At 38.7% G+C, this 19424-nt stretch overlaps 2 protein-coding genes across 7 annotated transcripts in view; one reads left to right on the forward strand and one right to left on the reverse strand.

Annotated features, from left to right (window-relative positions):
* CTNNA2 (catenin alpha 2) overlaps nt 1-19424 on the reverse strand; it is a 1178402-nt gene that overhangs the window by 151170 nt on the left and 1007808 nt on the right. The window lies entirely within an intron of this gene.
* Nucleotides 2467-3042, forward strand: LOC126933373 (leydig cell tumor 10 kDa protein homolog). The gene has a single exon (XM_050752985.1). The coding sequence runs from the start codon at nt 2475-2477 to the stop codon at nt 2772-2774; it is 300 nt and encodes a 99-aa protein (XP_050608942.1). The 5' UTR covers nt 2467-2474; the 3' UTR covers nt 2775-3042.

Here is a 19424-nt window from a genome sequence, read left to right on the forward strand (position 1 = left end):
ATAGGTGGGACAAAATGATCTCTAAAACTCCCTCCAGCAATAATATCCTATGATTGAAAGATTTTTAAAGCCTAACGTTTTGCAATTGGTAGAATTTCTTTCTTTTATTTTTACTTGTTTTTCTTTTTGAGACAGGTCTTGGTTCGTCATACAGGTTGGAGTGCAGTAGCACCATCATGGCTCAGTGCAGCCTCCACCTCCCAGACTCAAGCAATCCTCCCATCACAGCCACCTTAGTAGCTGAGACTACAGTTGCATGCCTCCATGCCTTGCAAATTTAAAAAAAAATTTTGGAGAGACAAGGAGGTCTTGTTATGTTGCTTACACTGGTCTCAAATTTCTGGGCTCAAGTTATCTTCCAGCCTCAGTCTCCCAAAGTGCTTGGATTACAGGCATAAGCCTCCATGCCCTGCCACAGTTGGTAGAATCTCTTGATCTGAAAGAAGCTTAAGCTAATGAATGACTCAGGAAGAAGGTTCTCACCCCAGCCAAGACCAAAGAGGGTCATGTCTTTCTATTTGGCTACCTGGGTCCCAGAAGGGCCATTTGTCTTCCTTTAAAACCACAAGGGTACACATGGAGGGTTTTGGCTGAGAGATGCAGAGGGTAGCCTGGATCCTGACCAAATGATGAGCTGCCTGACAGAGCCTGCTGACCACTAACTGCCAGATACCCTAGGATCAGGGAATGCAGTAGAGAAACTAAAACCAGCTTTGAGGAGGAGGAAAGAACACAGAATAATAATTGTAGGTCAGGAGCTTAATTTGGAAAAAATGAAAATAAAAGCAGTGCTTTCTTGTAATTTGTCTTTGTCTTTAGACTTCCTTGAAGAATATTCTTCCAAGGGTGTGTGAAAAGAGGGCCTGCATTGTGGGCAGGCTGAGTGGGCAGGTGCATCTGCAGAGAGGACTCTGGGAAGAAGAAGGACTTTCTGTTTCCACAAATAAGCATACCATAAGTATTTCTCTGTTGCCAGGAATCATTTGAAATTAGGTTAAATCCCATTATTTTGCTGAGAAGTAAGCTTGAAAATTAAAATCTTCCTGGAGGAGAAAAGTCAAAAACTAAGATTTAAGTGACTTATGGTGAAAAAGTTCCAAATATCAAATTTTATAGAAAGCAGATGTGTGTGAGAAGGAGCACTGCTGATTTAATGCGTGTATATTTAGGGATCGTGCTATTTACTCTAGGCCAGGTTTTTCTATTTGCTGGCAAATAGCAGGGTAAGGATTCAATCCTAGGTCTCCCTGAGTCCACAGCCATGTTTTCCTTTCTACTACTCTTCCAAAGGACCCCAGAATAGAGTGTGTTATAACAAACTGGGAGAGTTTTACAGAAACCAACCTCCAGAAAAATTTTCCAATCTTGAGTTCAGCATTTCAGTGCACTGAACACTACTGGTACCCCATGCAACTCCCTGTAGATTCCTTTCCAAGTATGGTGTGTTCATCACCCACCTTCCATATACTTGGTACCTGCACCCCTTTAAGGATGGTCTTTTGTAACTTATGCTCCAGAGCTCCTTTCAGGATAGAGCTGAGTTCAGGTAAAAGCACACCTTTGCTTGGTTTTCCCTCCATGTCCAATTTTGCTTCCTCCACTCCCTCAGGGGTTCCTCCTGAATGAACATTCATAAGAAATCCTTTGCACCTAAGTCTTTCACTGAGCACTGTTTCATGACGAACCCAAGATACAACTTCATGAGAGAATTGTAAAGAAATGATATGGCATCTTCCTTGTTATTTTATCTTATTTAATGAATTTCTCTTCCATTGATTCTTTAAGGAGTTTCTAACCCCAGTTCATATTGTTTATGTTATTGAGCTGGTAGAGAACTAAAGCAGTTCTCTGACCATGTCTTTCAATGTGTCACACTTAATTCTAAAGCAAATATCTAGAGGACTGGTTAATAATACAATGTCAGCTTTTCTCATTTCGGTTATCGGTTCAAAAGAATATGGCTCTATCTTTCAGAAGAAAAGAGTTGCGATGATACATTTTTGATTGTGCAGGCTCAAGTTATTCTCTTTCTGAGATGGTGAAAGCATCCTGACTGCTTCACATAATGGGACATATACTGGTCTAAGCAATCAAGTGTATAAGGGATATAATCATTAAGATGTAATTGTTCCTTGTATCGGCATTATGCCAAATAAAGCAGAAATTGCAATCTTTGGACCTATTCAGTTTTCCATTAAGCAGAAGACTAAACTGAAATAGAGGGATGTGATATTTAACAAGAATCCCTGTCTGGCTCAAGAGATTCATTACATTTGAATTCATCTTGGAAATAAGGAATCAAAGTGAACCTGACCAAGTATATAGACATTCACTCCTCTTACCTGTAAATCAATCAATCAATCAATAAGAAGAAAAACAGCAATCTAATCTTGTCAGAAAATAAGCCTCCTGGAGGAGAGATAATGAGCTTGAAGCTTTAATGAAAAATAGCCTATGAAAATAAATGAGGGATCATGGCGCAGGGGCAGCGCAAGTTCCAGGCGCACAAGCCCGCAAAGAGCAAGACAGCAGCGGCGGCATCTGAAAAGAATCGGGGCCTGAGAAAAGGCGGTCGTGTTATCGCTCCCAAGAAAGCGCGCGTCGTGCAGCAGCAAAAGCTCAAGAAGAACCTAGAAGTCGGGATCCGGAAGAAGATCGAACACGATGTGGTGATGAAAGCCAGCAGCAGCCTGCCCGAGAAGCTGGCCCTGCTGAAGGTCCCGGCCAAGAAGAATGGGGCGGCTGCCGCCATCTCCTCCAGGACACCTTCCTGAGGACGCTGGCCCCAGCGCAGGCCAACACCCCACCCCCTACCTCCATGTGGGATCTTACAAGTGATCCCACAGGCTGCACTGGGAGGAAGAGGACCCCATCCCCCAGCACTGGGCTTCACCTAGAACTTGAGTGGAGGCCAAGGGTGCTGAGAACCCAGCAATGACCAGGAAGATACAGTCACCAGCTTCATCTGTCCCCATGCCCCTTCCCAGGTCCTGCCTCCACAGGTTTAACCCAGAACAATAAACCCGGCTTTGTCATCAAAAATAAAAATAAAAATAAAAAAAAGAAAATAATGAAACAAAAAAAATGTATATTGCAGAACAAAGTTCCTGAAGTCTATAGGGCTGCCACGTTGCACAACTTGAGGCAATGTTCTGTGCACCTCTACCCAGTACCCACTGAATCTAGGACCCTTTGTACATTTTGTAAGGAAGATGGGGGAGGGAGAGAGAAAGTGGGAAAAGGAAGTACAAGGCACAATTGCAAAAAGCTATCTTCAAAAGTTTGAATGTATTCCGCTGCACACTACTCTCCAATCTCTGAACGACAGATAATTTTTCAAAGTCCTCTTTCTCTCTGGATCATTGAAGTATTATGTAAAGAAATTCAAATTGGGTATTGGATCATCCATTAATGCTTGGCAAATGACAGGCACTTAACTGATGTTTGCTGGGTCAATGAATATATGGGTAAAGAAATGGATGGAAAGATGGGTAGGTGGATGGGTGGATAGATGAATGAATGAGTGGATGGATAATAGATGGATGGGTAAATGAATGAATGAATAAATGGATGGTGGATCATGGCAGGGAGTTGTTAAAAGAAGCAGCAGGAGGAAGAGTTTTGAGAACAAAATAAAAAGAGTAAACTTTTATTCTGCATTTTTGTGGATCCCATTCTCAGAGAGCTTCTGTCTTTTTTATCTCTGTACTCTTTCTTTTTTATATATTAAAAAGTATCTACTTATTTATTCTTCTGGGCTGCATAATATGGCTAAATACTATGATTTGTAAATATACTCTTCTATTTTGGAAAAATTTTAGTCATATTCCATTCTTCTACTACATAAACATTTTTTGCATTTGGATTTTTCCTATAATAAGTATTTAAGACTTACATGGCAAGGATTTGTGTGTTTTTAACAATCTAAAGCTGAGTTCCTTTTATGTTTTAACCTTTTTTGTTGTAGAACATTTCAAACATACACAAAAGTAAAAAGAAAAGCATAGTGAATCCCCACGCAGCCATCTTGCGGTTTCAATATCAACATTTTGCTAATCTTTTTTTTTTTTTTTTTGGAGATGGAGTCTCACTTTGTCACCCAGATTAGAGTGCAGTGGCATGATCTCAGCTCACTGCAGCCTCTGCCTTCCAGGTTCAAGCAATTCTCCTGTCTCAGTCTTCCCAGTAACTGGAATTACAGACACTCACTACCACGCCTGCCTGAGTTTTGTAATTTTAATAGACAAGGTTTTGCCATGTTGGCCAGGCCAGTCTCAAACTCCTGACCTCAGGTGATCCTTCCACCTCAGCCTCCCAAAGTGCTGGGATTACAGGAATGAGCCACCACACCTGGCCATGCTAATTTTGTTTTAATTAGCTATAGCTCCTTTAAAAAAAAAAAAAAAATTCAGGCCAATGATACTATGAAGCAACCACACAAACAAGTCTGCACTCTTTCTAATCAAACATGCTTTCAAGAGAGGAACTGATAACTCATTCCCATGAAAATATGAACATTTAAAAAAAAACCTGAATAATGTACAAACAAAGCAGAATCTTGAGCATACATCCACTAAGTTCACTGCAGCATAGATACAGCACATCACCAGGGGGCACCATTCACATAGAATAACATGAGAGCTGTACGCCTTCGGAATGATAAAATATGGTGGCTTGGTTTATATAATAGTTTGAGAAATACCAGGTAACTCCTTTCCCGGCTTACTTCCACTTTTATAGGGGCCACAGGAATCATTACATAAATACGGAATGTTGGCCATCAATAAAGGGACAGAGTAGGGAAATATTATGGAGACAGCCCTTCCTAACGCTCTTGAAAAATTGCCCCACATAGACTTGTCTCAATCTATGAACAGGGCAATTGAGAAATCACATTACTTACTGGTTGATAGACACCTTTATTTTAAGTGCATCTGGGTTATATGTGAGTGCAAACTGACTGCCTTGAATGATTGGGAGGGTATTATTTTATGCTGTGAATTTATCTACCTCACAGAGCTGTAAATATAGCTCCATAAGTCAGAAGCCAATTAATCAAAACCCGACTATTTAGCAAGAAAAGTGTTACATATTCCAATCCAGCACCCCCAAATATATCAGGGATGATGTGAAAAACAGGAATTCAAACATATTAAGAAATCGGTAAAAATGTTTTCCAATTTAAGAGAGAGATGGGGCATGGAATGCTGAATGCTGGCAGGAATGCCAGGGTGGCCTTTGTGATGCCCCTTTATCTGAGCAAGATACACTTGGGTGGGAAAACAATGTGAAATTTTTACTGGATGGTCTTTTCTTCTTCCCCTAAGCATATAAAAAAGCATCTTCATGTGTTCACTCTAAATAAGCAATATGCTGAAAGGGTCTTTTAGAATGTACATTTGGGAGAAAGGTGAGGGCAGCATGGAAATAAAGGAACATTCAAGATCAAGGTACTCTTTGTTAGGGAAATACATATGAGATTACAATTGGCCTTAAGAAAATCATTATAAGGACACATAAAAGAAGGGTGAAACAATAGGCATTCAGTCAGTCACAGGTTATTACACAAAATAATTGCTCCACTAAATCAGTAATAGCTCAGCTAGGCTCATCTAGAACGTCATGTAGGCCACGGCAATGACCAACTATAAAGGGGCTCCCACTGGTTTTGTGCAAGTCTACACTAATGGGAGTGGGAGGGAAATCTTTCGTTAGTTACTTGAACAAAGACAACTTGGGGTGTGGTTGTGCACAGACTGCTTTTTGTTGTTGTTGTTTGTTTGCTGTTTATTAGCTAAGAGACTTGATACCCTGTTCCTGGAAATTAGAATTGCATTTATTTTTTATTGTTGGATAACAAATAAATAGAAATATAGTGGCTTACAGCAACCCACATTTATTATCTCAGTTTCCATGGCTAGGAGTTCAGCATAGAGTAGGTGGGCTCTGGGCACACGGTTTCATGAGGTTGAAATTAAAGTGTCAGCCAGGGTCTGATCTCATCTGAGTCCTCTTCCAAGCTCACTGGTTGTTGGCAGAATTCAGTTCCTTGCAGTTACGGGACGAAGGTTCCCACTTTCTTGCTGGCAATCCATCAAGTGCCATGCTCAGTATTTAGAGGCCTCCCACTGTTCCCTCCCCTGCGACCTTCTCCACACATGCCAGTTTGCTCCTTTAAGGCCAGGAGGAGAGTTTCTCTCTGTTGGTTAAGATGGAGTTTAATATAATGTCACATAAACAAGGCAGTGACAATTCCATCATATTCATGAGCCCTGCCAACACCAATGGAAGGCATTATACAGGGTGTGTAGACCAGGGGACAGAAATCTTGGGGGCTATGTGAGAAGTCTGCTTACCATCAGCATTACACTATGCAGAAGAGTATTCATCTTCTGCAATAGGGAATTCTACGTGATCTAGTCCCATAAGAACAGTCAAAGCATTTAGTGTTTAGTGTAGGTCTTAAGAAAGGAGGAATATAGACTTCTTCAAGCCTATTATCTTTGAGAATTTTGGAGCTAGGCAGGAACTAGCTTCTTGTCTTTCTTACCCCGGCATGGGTAGATTTATTTCCCTTGCACTAGCCACTCAGAAATGTGGCCTCTGGTATTCCAGAAAATCAGACTCAAAAGGGAATTTCCATACTGTCCTCAACACCCTTGTGCCTCACACAGTGGCACTGTGGTTTGGCATTCCTGCTGTCAGCTCATATGATAGTAAAATAAAAACAGCTTGAAAAACTAAGTTTAAGATATACTGAAAATTAATGAATCAAACTCAAGCACATGCTCAGATATCTTTTCTTCAGCAAAACTTTTCGGGCTCTACTTCAAAGGAAAATAAACCCAAATGCTCCTCCTCCATCCTCAACACAACCATCTCCCCACTCTTTCAGGCGCTTGGTTCATGCTTCTCCTGAGTCACATATTGCTTTAAAAGGCATCGTGTTGATGATGAATTGGTGAGTCATAAACATGGGGGATTAATAGTCCTTTAAATTTAGTAGCAGTTCAAAAATAAAAGTGGAAAGCACTAATTTTTCAAGCCTTAAAATGTCCAGGATATAAAGAGAATTTTAAAAGTAGTCATCTTTCTCCTTATGAATGCAGTGATTATAAATTCAATTGTTTGAGCAAATATAACAATTACAAACTCCCTAGCAGCAATGCAAGTCATGAAGTGCTAATATAATAAGAATCATCATGCAAGAAGAATAAAATTACAGTAGTTACTAAGCATCGGGTGCTTACCCTGTACCACATGATCACAGCCATTGTTTCTCATCTTTACCCTGACCAGAAAGATGGTTTTATCCAGAAAAACAAAAAACAAAACAAAAAAACTGTCCTAAGTCATATAGCTGGCTAGCTAGTGGCAGAGCTTGGATTTAAGCTCAGATTTAATTCCAAGTCATGTTCCTCGCATTATGTGGTAATGCGGTCACTTGGTTTACAATTTACAGGTTCGAAGTTAGAAAAAAAAAAAAAGGTAGTGAAGGAGACTAATACTTAATTAGTGCCTTGTATTTGCCAGGCATTATGTGTATAACACACTACACTCGGCTCTTCACATTTAGAACAATGCACAGAGCCAGCTCATAGAAGACAAATTTGTGTATATCCCTATATTAGTTTCCTGGGGCTGTTGTAACAAAGCACCACACACTAGGTGGCTTAAAACAACAGAAATGTATTGTCTTACAGTTCTAGAGGGAAGAAGTCCAAAATCAAGGTATCATCAGAACTATGTTCTCTCTGAAACCTACAGGAGAGTCCTTTCTTGACTCTTCTGTGCCTCTGGTGGTTTGCCCAGCAATGTTTGGCGTTCCTTGACTTGCAGCTGTGTCACTCTAATCTCTATTTTCATTATCACACAGCCTTCTCCCTGTGTGTCTCTGTCTTCAAATGGCCGTCTTTTTTTTGAGACAGAGTCTTGCTCTGTCGCCCAGGCTGGAGTGCAGTGGCACAATCTCGGCTCACTGAAACCTCCGTCTCCCAGACTCAAGCTATTCCCCTGCCTCAGCCTCCCAAGCAGGTGGGATTACAGGCGTCTGCCACCACGCCTGGCTAATTTTTTTATTTTTCAGTAGAGATGGAGTTTCATGATGTTGGCCAGGCTGGTCTCGAATTCCTGATCTCCGGTAATCCACCCCCAACCTCACCCTCCCAAAGTGCTGGGATTATAGGCGTAAGCCAACTGCACCTGGCCAGAATGGCCATCTTTTTAATAACGACACCAGCCATATTGCTTTAAGGGCCCAACCTACGCCGGTATGACCTCATCTTAATTACATCTCCAATGACCCTATTTTCAAACGAGGTCACAGTATGAGGTACTGGGGATAAATACTTCAATATTTTTTTTTTTTTTGGTGGTTGGGGGAGGTAAAGATTCAACCTAAAATAGCCCACATAATCTTATATTCTACAGTTGTTTCTTTTTCCAAGTCAAAAGCACTTTAAGAGACAGGAAGAGAGTTTAGTTGGTGAATGTCAGACAAGTAAGGAGAGAACTGGAATCCAAAGGGCAGGTAGATTCTCAAGGCACAGTGAGAAACAAAGGAAACCCTCATCAGCTGGGGAAGGACAGTTGTTTGTATTCACAGGAACTCGAATTTGTAGAAGGACCCAGCTCTAGTGATATAGGTTCAGGAGCTGGCTCCCTGAGTGGTGAGGTAATATCTTAGAATTTTAAAGTTATTAACTATCTTTAAAGTCATCTTGGCAAGCCAACTATCCTATGAGTAAACTTTTTCTACAGCACCCCCAACAGGTCATCATTTGGCTACTTCTGGGTTACTCCTGGTGCCAAACACAACATGGAAGCAGGAGCCACCACAGTTTATGCTGCGTATTGAGAACAATATTTCTTTGATAATATTTTTGGTCAAAAGGGGGAAATTTGAGAATTCAATGGACAATTATGCCATATCCGATTCTGACTCCTTGGGAACTATTTTACAAATCTGAATTTGCTTATTCTTTGCATTTGCCTTGGAACTGGTTGTAATACCTCACCAGTTTCCTCATTAATGAATTAAGTCAGATTTTTAACACATATTTATTTTTATTCTATAGTCATAAATTTGCCTTTTATTAGAAATTATCTTTTAACACCACAGAGACATAAGACATAATATGAGCTAAACTGTCCCTTCGTCTAGCTTTTCTGTAAGCAGTTCTAACTAAATAATGCAGAATAATTCTAATCTCTTTTCCACATCATGACCCAATAAATATTTGAAAATAGCACTCCTAACTCCTCTTCTGCTCCCTAAGTCTTCTCCACACAACAATTCTCTGTTCTATTTTATTTGAATTAAGAGGAAAAAAATCTATGTATAGTTCCCCCCATCATGCATCTAATACTAGGTTATTATAAAAATTCATTAAAAACATCACCTGTCATCAGGAACAGCCACTGTTACTCTTTTCATGAATGTATTTGGAGTCTGTTTCCCATTCATATTTGTCTGTTCTTTAGTCAGTCCACAGCCATCACAGCTTTCCTGGGGTGGACTGTGTGCTTCCTGTCCAGTGACTTTGCCTTTTCTTTTCAGTTAATATCATTGCAGGCACTTTAAGTTCAACTCTCGTAAAAATCATTGTTTATTAGTGTCCTAGTTTTCCAAAATGCACTCATTATGTTTAAGACTCTCCTAGACATTTTTCTCTCAATAATTTCTCACTTTCCAATGCCTCCTTCATTATGGAGCTTGATTAATTTAATACAACTCTCCTGTTCTAGTCCTATCAGGACAAAATAGAATAGGTCTAAGACTCCCTACTGTGTTTCTCCTCCCAGAAGTAACACTCCTTTCTCATGCAGACCATTTATCCACTTATCCAACCTTCATTCAGCTGCTACGTATGTACCATTCCACTGTTTACAAAGGTGAAAATTATAGTGCAGAAACCACTTCCTTGAACACTCTCTCAGATCATATAACTTTTTAAATAGCCATATTATACTTTGACTCATTTGACTTTTTCAGTGTATCAGAACCACCCAAATGTCCTTTACATGTTCATCAGCCTATTCCTTCAGCAGCTACACTGTGATTACAGCATGTCATGTTCTGTGTCGGAAACTAAGAACACAAATGTGTATAAAATTATTTAACTAGTGAAGAGGACAGATATGCAAACAGACAGCAAATTAGATGTCCTTTCTAAGGAAAACTTAGGCTACAAACAGACTTCCTTAGTCCAAGTGATTCCCATAAGATAATAATTAGGAACCCAATAGATTCACTAACGACTCAAAAAAGTCCACTTATTAATCCTTTGTAGAATTTTGCTAGTGAGTGTCCATCTTCCAAGCCCATTGGCTGGGAAGTCCATCTACCCATTTTATAAATTCAGGAAGTATTATTCAGCCTTCCAGGACTACACATGCCTTCCACAGTTATTCAAAGATCATCAACTTCTATTCTGCATGTTCTCTGGGTACCCTGGGTTGTATTTAGAGAGGGTTCCCAGAGAAACCAGAGATGCAGATCACTGTGGTAACATTTGCACTTAGAAAACGAAACATGTATATTGATGAAAATAAATTACAAAGCCTCTCTGGAGGCCACAGACAATTCTTTCTCCTTCTTCCCAAGCTGAAATGGGCCCTGTCACTGGGACACACATATTCACACTAATTTAGCCCCACATGAAATTAGCATGCATTCTGTATCATGCTCTCTGTCTTATTAAAATCCTTATCGCCACTGTCTGCATATTTATGTTTTTCCTCTCAGAAGTAACGCTCCTTTCTCATGCAGACCACTTATCCACTTATCCAACTTTCATTCAGCTGCTATGTACCATTCCACTGTTTACAGAGGTGAAAATGGTGATCTCTGCCTCCAAGAAGCCAATAACCTACTGAGAGAGAAAGACAAGGAAACTATTAAATGAAATTCGGGGTCCCACATTTTAGGATTGAAGTCTTCCAAGGGAATTATGGGAGTGGAATGAAGGATAACTCAACTAGAAAAGAAAAAAAAGAACTAGTAAGAAAAGAAAGCCAGCTTCCACTCTGATTCTGAAAGGAAAAACCAGCACAAGTTTGGCAGCGCAAAGCATTCCAGCCAGAGGAAACAGCATGTGCCCAGCCGCAGAAGGGCAGGAGTATGGTGCCATAAGGACTGTAAGCCACCGAATATTAGAGAAATGTACAAGATAGAGAAGCTGTGGGCGACTGAGGGAAGACAAAGAAAAGACAGAAGCTAGGCCATCAAAGGCTCTGTATGTCAAGTTAAGAAGTTTTATTTTTCCTTGATGTAAATGAGGAGTCAAAAAGGGTTTTAGAGAAATTGTGTTTCAGAAAGCCATTTTGAGTAACAGTATGGAGATTAGACTGAAGTAGCATGAATGTGTATAAGGGATAGTGACAAATTTCAAAATACTATGGACTGACCCATCTGTATGAGTCCATTCTCATGCTGCTATTAAGAAATGCCAGAAACTGGGTAATTTATACAAAAAAGAGGTTTAATTGGCTGACGACTCTGCAGGTTGTACAGGAAGCATGGCTGGGGAGGCCTCAGGAAACCTACATTCATGATGGAAGGCAAAGGGAAGCAAGCACGTCTTACATGTCAGGAGTAGGAGGAAGAGAGAAAGTGGGAAGGTGCTACACACTTTTAAACAACCAGACCTCGTGAGAATGCACTCAATATCACAAGAACAGCAAGGGTCAAATCTACCCCCATGATCCAATCACCTCCTACCAGGCCCTGCCTCTAACACTGAGGATTATAATTCAACATGAGATTTGGGTGGGGATACAGATCCATACCATATCACCATCTAATTCCATTCCAGACAGAAAGGAGTGTGAGGACTTGAGGTTCAATATCATGGCTGTCTGGTTTGCCCACCTCTCTCCTCACTTCCCGTGGATGGTGGATACCCCCACCAGGTGGCTCTGGAATAATCTTGAATTGATACTGGTATATACAGGTTGGCTCTGAACACAGAGAACAAAACCAGATCCTGCAGTGTAAGGAAAAAAGAGCAAGACCAACTCGCAGTCAGAAGTGAGATCAAACTTCTGAGTCCTTTAAGATGACAACGTGTCATGTGAACAGAGACATTTTTGAGGGTAAAAGGGGAGCTTTGAGTAATTATGCAAGTACAGCAGGTATAAACCGGAAGTCTCCCAGGCAAATTGAATGGCTTCTTAACCACAGTATCTCATAGTTGCTCAACAAAATGCCCTGGAAAACTGATTGCCTCTTATTTCTCTCCTTTGTCTTCCTCCCACCAGATATTTTAATTTTCCTTTGTTACGTTCTCCAATGGTTTTCTGATATATCCCTTCTGAATTACATTAGCAAAAGTTATTGAATTGTAACTGAAGAACCATAAATCCTACCTTCATTTTTCAGATGACAAAATTTAACTCAATAACTAGTCTAACTACACATGGAACAGTAAAAATTAAAATCTTTGCCTATCTGTCTTCAAAGACAGTGATCATGCCATTCTTCCACCTTGGGCTGGAGTCGGGTCTGCAGGTAGAAGCCACGGATCAAGGGAATAGGGGTCATTCAGGTCACTATACAAGACAACTGGGATGCTCATATGTAATTCTTCCTCTACCATTTAAAACCTGCTCTGAAGCCATCAAACTGGGACTAACACACAATCAGTTTGCCTCACTGCTATGTTTCTTAACCTAAGGTATGCCCAGACTTCTGGGGTATGCTGGCAGTATGGCAGGTCACAGAGGAACTGCATATTTGTTCAGTGACTTAAAACAGTTTGTGTACATTGAAATAAACATAGATATCTAGTGGTATAGAATGCAGAACTGACATAATATTTTAAGATAAAGCACTAGACTTCAGAAAAAATTTATCAAATTGGTAACTTGAAGCCATGCCCTGAGATTCCCACAATATACATTCTTTCTCCTCTCTCTTTAATGGCAGTTCATGGGGAAAGATGCCATTTGCATTTTAACATAAAACCAAATAAATATATTTCTAGTATTGGAATTTGGGGAGAGGGCATAACACAAAGATGCAGTGCTCACTTCTCTGACAAATCAGGTTAGCAGCAAGAAAAAAATTGTCAGTGGCCAATTATTTTGTGGGAGAAAACATTCTGCCCTTTAAAAAAATCATGCATTATTTTTCTTAGAAATTATTTAGAAAATGTACTGTAGGTAAATCTTTACACCACTGTACCAAGCAGCACAAATCAGTGGTTACTGTGAATTATTTAAAACTGAGCTCAGCAAACTGCAGCCCGCTGTTCAAATCTGGCCTACAGCCTGTTTTTGTATAATCCCACAAAGAGTAGTTTTACGTTTTTGAATAGTTAAAAAAAATCTAAAGTACTTTGTGACACATGAACATTATATGAAATCTGAATTTCGATATCCTCAAATAAAGTGATTTTAGCACAGCTACAGTCATTCATTCACACATTGTCTGTTGCTGCTTTTGAACTAAAATGACATAGTTGAGAACCTGTATTAGAGACCAGAAACTGTATCAGCCACAAATCCTAAAATATTTACGATCTGGTGCTTTACGCAGTAGGTGGGGGGGGGGGGGGGGAGAAAAAAATGCCAACTCTGGATCTAAATCTTTAGATTAGAAATTTAAATTTAATTACTTTCAAATAATTTACACAATTTCTCCACGGTCTAATGTGATGAAAAGATAAGAATGATTTGTAATTGACATTCTAATGTACTCTCTAGATATGGTTACTGTTCAAGAATCTGAGAGCAGCTGGTTCACTCAAATAAGGAGAAAGCATTTCATGTATTGATATTCATATAACTGTTTTGCTTAGTAATTTTTGACAGATATTGTAAAGGTTAGCTTTAACTCAGGTCTGATTCACATCCCTTTTCCAGCCCCTCGGACGTGTTTCCTGTCACTTGGAATGAGTTATGATTCACTTCTAGGAAGATTTCAGGACCTGTGTGACCTCACCATACGTCTCCTCTTATACTCTATATCCTATTAGTACTAATTCGTCTCCAAAAATAGCCTTTAAAACACAAACACACACACACGCACAAGATACACTTCTCTCACTGTCAGAGCAAGCCTCTAGGTTGAATTCCCACACTGTCTTTCCACAATCAGCATGTCAGAACATTAAAATAAAATTTGTTTCAATGAGAATACATCTTGAACTGATGCTACTAGGAAGTAAGTTTACAACCAAGAAGCAGAACTGTGGTGTCTGCCGCACAGATACTTTTATTTCCTCCTAGATAGAACCCTGTTCTGTTAAAACATTCAAAACACATTCAAAAACCAACCTACCAACATTCACTTTTCAGAAACAAGAAGTGAAGTATTCATTTCAATATCAGAACACCCTTATATAACATGGACTCTTAACAATCACCATGCCATTATTTTGATTTCCAGCAACCGGAGGCTAATACGTTCGGGATGATCTACCGAAAAAGAAAGAACCTAGAATACATTATCAGCGGTGCATCTATAAGGTAGTTCGTGTTTTTATTTTTTTCTCAGTCTCAGTATACCAGATCTTAGAATTTAATGATGGTTTATCTTTTTTGATTGCCAATCATTAAAATGAACTGATTTTTACTTTCTTTTCAAAGACTTTCATCAAATGCTGCTTATAAAACCCCTGGATTATATCTCTTTTCCTTAAGAAAGCAGTAATTTTAAGCCTCATTGTGAACATGATTTAAAAGAATTCTACGGGAAATGTATGAAAAAGACCTGCAGAAATGTCCATCTCAGGGACTTATAACTTCCTGAATGCTGTCACCTCATTCAAATGGGAAATTCGACCAGCATAAAATCACCAGGTACATGTCACAAAGGTACATGCAAAAACAGAAGTAAATGCAGTTCTCTGGCATCCAGGACTCCAAATCTGATAAACAACTCTGCATAAATGCCCCTCAAAGAAATCCAAAACCAAAACATGCATCCAACAAGAAAACTAATAATGTACCATGCTGTGTGTGTGTGTGTGTGTGTACCTGTGTGCATATGTGCATGTGCATGCAAGTGTGTATGAGAGAGTGATGGTGAATTGGATTCCTCATTCCTACTTTTATTCCACTAAGAAATGTGAATTTAATGGTTAATTTATTCTGAATTCCTTGTATCCATCTTTGGCAGGCATTTGTACAAATACAACCTGGGACTTAGTTCTATGACTATAAAGTGGGATTTATTTAGTTATCTGGGGTCAGTGGACATGTAACATGCTTTTATAAACTGATACTGAGCAAGGGAAAAACTGTATTAGAATGGAAACTAAGTAACAACAAGCTGAATTCAGTGGCTATCTCAGGCTCCTGCTCATTTTGTTTGTCCAAGTAGGAAATAGCATTGATTTTAACTCTTTTCCTAGCCTGAACTTCACAGTGGACGTTAGACAGAGTCACAGCTCATGAAGGGAAGGCATTTTTTTCTCTTAGGGTTTTAATATATTTTATAAAATTGACAGCACCTGTCCTACAATGACCCCCAAAAGACTGTAGTAAAGTTGACTTAGGGAATTTTCCCTACCCAAATAGAAGTGCTAGTAAACATATACCCTATTAACCAGGCCAGGTGGAAAAAAACAAAAATAAATATAACCAAACAAAAAACACAATCAGTTTTGGTAAATTTATGAATTTATGAAATGAGTAGGCTTCAAGAACAGAACCTCAATTTATAATCCTGTGCTGTATCCATAGGAGGTAAAACCATCTTCTGTTGGCTCATTTTTAACCATTATCCAAAAACGAATTCACTTATCAGTAGAGGATCGTTGCTATTTTTATTCAGCAACTGGAAAATTGCAAATAAGGAATAGGATTCCAAATACTTGCTTTAGCCATTGAAACTTGGACATTCAAATAATTTCCTTAGCTTTAAAACAATACACATCATCAGAAATAAAAAGATCTACAAATGTAATCATTCACAAAGTAAGAACTTCCATGTAATGAAAATTAGCACAACTAAAATTGGAGCTCAATTGTCACAGAAAAAATATATAGAAAGTAACACATTGGTGTCTGTTATACAGGGAACCTCTTTAGGGTAGATGAAAGAGCCTTAGTTTGGCATCTAAGAGACGCAGGTCATAGTGAAGATTAAATCAAACAATGCATGGAAATTAGTTTCTTTTAAGATTCATATGAAAAACATCAATAGTCAATAAAGGGTTAAATAAATTGTACTATTGATACGGTTTGGCTGTGTCCACACTGAAATCTCACCTTGAATTGTAGTTCCCATAATCCCCATGTGTTATGGGAAGGACTCAGTGGGAGATAATTGAATCACGGGGGCGGTTATCTCCATGCTGTTCTCGTGATAGTAAATGAGTTCTCATGAGGTTTGATGGTTTTATAAGGGCCTTTTCCCCTTTCACTTGGCACTTCTCCCTCTTGCCACTGTGTGAAGAAGGACATTTTTGCTTCCTTTTCTGCCATGATTGTAAGTTTTCTGAGGCCTCCCCAGCCCTGCGGAACTATGAGTCAATTAAACCTCTTTGCTTTATAACTACCCAGTCTTCGGCAGTTCTTTATAGCAGCATGAGAAGGGACTACCACAACTACATAGACTTAATTGATTAAAATTGTGCACCTTTTTTTTTTTTTGAGACAGAGTCTCGCTCTGTCACCCAGGCTGAAATGCAGTGGTGTGATCTCGGCTCACTGCAACCTCTGCCTCCTGGGTTCGAGCAATTCTTCTGCCTCAGCCTCCTGAGTAGCTGGGATTACAGGTGTGCGCCACCATGCCTGGCTAATTTTTGTATTTTTAGCAGAGACAGGGTTTCACCATATTGTTCAGGCTGGTCTCGAACTCCTGACCTCGTGATCCACCCGCCTCAGCCTCCCCAAGTGTTGGGATTACAGGCATGACCCACCACGCCCAGCCAAAGTTGTGCACTTTTTAAAAGCAATATGTCAGAGCTATGTATGCAGATATGAAAAGATATCCAAAATGCCTTGTTAAATAAAACTAAACATGTGCTACACACAATGTGGGATCCTGGATCTGAAAAAGGACATTAGTAGATGAGCTGATGGAATACAAAGAAAGTATGGAATTTATTGAATAGCAGTAATGTACAACTGTTAAATTCTTAGCATTAGTATAAGGTTATATATAATGTTAACATTAGAGGAAGTTGGATAAAGGGTAACTAGGATCTCTCTGCATTATTTTACCAGTCTACAATCACTTCAAAATAAAAAAAGCTCATTAAAAAACTGATTCCAAAATAGTACAGACAAAATTTACCCCAAAATTAATAGAATGTAAGTATATACATAAGAAAATTTTCTGGAAATATAGGAACTAAATTCTTCACAGTGGTTACTTCAAGATTAGAGATGAAATAGCAGTGAGAATTCTCTCATTTTAGTTATTTTTTTCTCATTATTGAATTTTTAATAATGAACATGTATTACTTAAATAATCAGAATTATATAGTATTACACATGTGTTTCCATGGTTATTATTGTTCCCATTTACTGGAGAATACTATATCTCAAAGAGGCCACAGGGTTTGTGAATAGTGAAACAAAACAAGATTTGAACACAAGTACTAATTGCAGAGCCTGAACTATTAGTCACTATGTGATATTGCCTTTGGATCCTGAGCTTTCTGGGACAAGGATGGTATTTTATTTATGGTCATATTTCCCACACTGTCTAGTGCAGCACTTAGCATGTCCTAAGCAATCGATATGTGTCTATCAACTGCAATTGAATTCCAGTATGAGCATTCTGTTTCTAACACAAATGTAATAGACTTTCCATTTATAAGAGCATAACTATGTACAGCTGATTTCTAATATGCTTCTTGATTGCACTTAGGAACAAATGCATCTTTACAGAGTCTGAGGGTATAATTAGGAGCTGGAAAAAGAATGGAACCAAATTCAACATGAATAATGTCACACAAATGCAAAAAAAAAAATGGTGAAATCAAAAGCTAGACTCCTAAAGCTTAACTTGCTTTGCAAAATACCATCATGAAGCTCAAGATAAAACACCATTAAAACAATACCCAAAACCACTGCTGTAAGTAATAGAGAGTGATTGAATGTACATTGGCTGATGCATGTTTAAATTGCCTTATCCAATTCTGTGAAACTAGAAAGTGCCCTGGCTGGACCTTTTTGTGATTCTGTTGTCGTTATTGTTGTTTGTTTTGTTTTCCAATTATTGTTTTCAGTTCACTGGTTAAGGAATCAAAATGTTTCAATTTTTTAATAAAAATTTTATTAAAACTAAAGGTTAAAACCTTGCTCCCATTCTTGTTCTACTGAAACACATATGGATTTTGTCACAATATAATGGCATCTTGAAATCTGAAAAATGTTATTCCTTAAATGGACTGTCTGACCTTTTCATTCATTATTCCATTCACAAGATGTTTAACGGACTGTCAGGCTGGATGTCCTCATTCCAGGCTCCAGGGTGAATACAACTCGACCACTAAATAAAATCTCAAATCATTATGAATGCAAATGAACAGAGAGGTTTGGAGAAACCCTGTATGGAATTATCAGAAAAGTAATTCTTGGAATAGTCAATGTAAGAATAAAGGTATTTTTTTTTCCTTCCTGGCACAGGGATGCTGATTATATTTGGCTCAAAAGGATGAATGATGTCACTTAACTTCCAAAAACAAATATTCTATCAAAGATTCCTAGAATATTTCACAGAAGTTAGTTTGACAGTGGATGAAAATAAGAATAGAATTTATATACACATTCCTTGTCTGATTTAAAGAACTTGGGAAAACACACACAAACATACACATATACACCGACAAACTATTCTGCAAAATAAATGAGTAAAGCACTTTTAAGATTCATTCATAGACCCATTATTTTGTTTAACAAAAACTTTCTGCCTTTGAATTATAAGTATGTACATTATCACAGAATGAGTTCCATGTTTATTATTTGGTATCAAACAATGATAGCTATCCTACAGCAATTTCTCAGGTTTCCATTCCTCTCCTGGAAACTGCTCCCCTTCTCCCTCCCATTCATGTGCTGTAGACTAGAACAAAGCCTATTTCCTGTTCCATATGCATCAGAGGTTTGTTTATATATTTCAATCATATTCCTCTTTTGCCTAACAGCCTATGAGCCAAGTATTACTACTATTATTAATTTTTAAGACACTAGCAATTATTCTTTATCCTTGGTCTAACTCTTCCCTGTTTTCAGTGCCATTCTGCCCATATTCACTTATTCAACAGCTCTCTAATGCACACATACTATGTATCAGGTACATGCCCACATACTCCTTTTTAACTGCTCTTTGTGGAACATCTGCTACATGTCTAGATTATCATAGATGGGTGTTACAAAGCAGTATCACAAATTTTGCTTTAAACATATTGACCACAAGTGCATTCAGAATTCCAGACATAAGTGAGCATACTTTAAATTTTTTA

This window comes from Macaca thibetana, chromosome 13 (genome assembly GCF_024542745.1).
Source record: "Macaca thibetana thibetana isolate TM-01 chromosome 13, ASM2454274v1, whole genome shotgun sequence".
In the NCBI taxonomy this organism is placed as follows: domain Eukaryota; kingdom Metazoa; phylum Chordata; class Mammalia; order Primates; family Cercopithecidae; genus Macaca; species Macaca thibetana.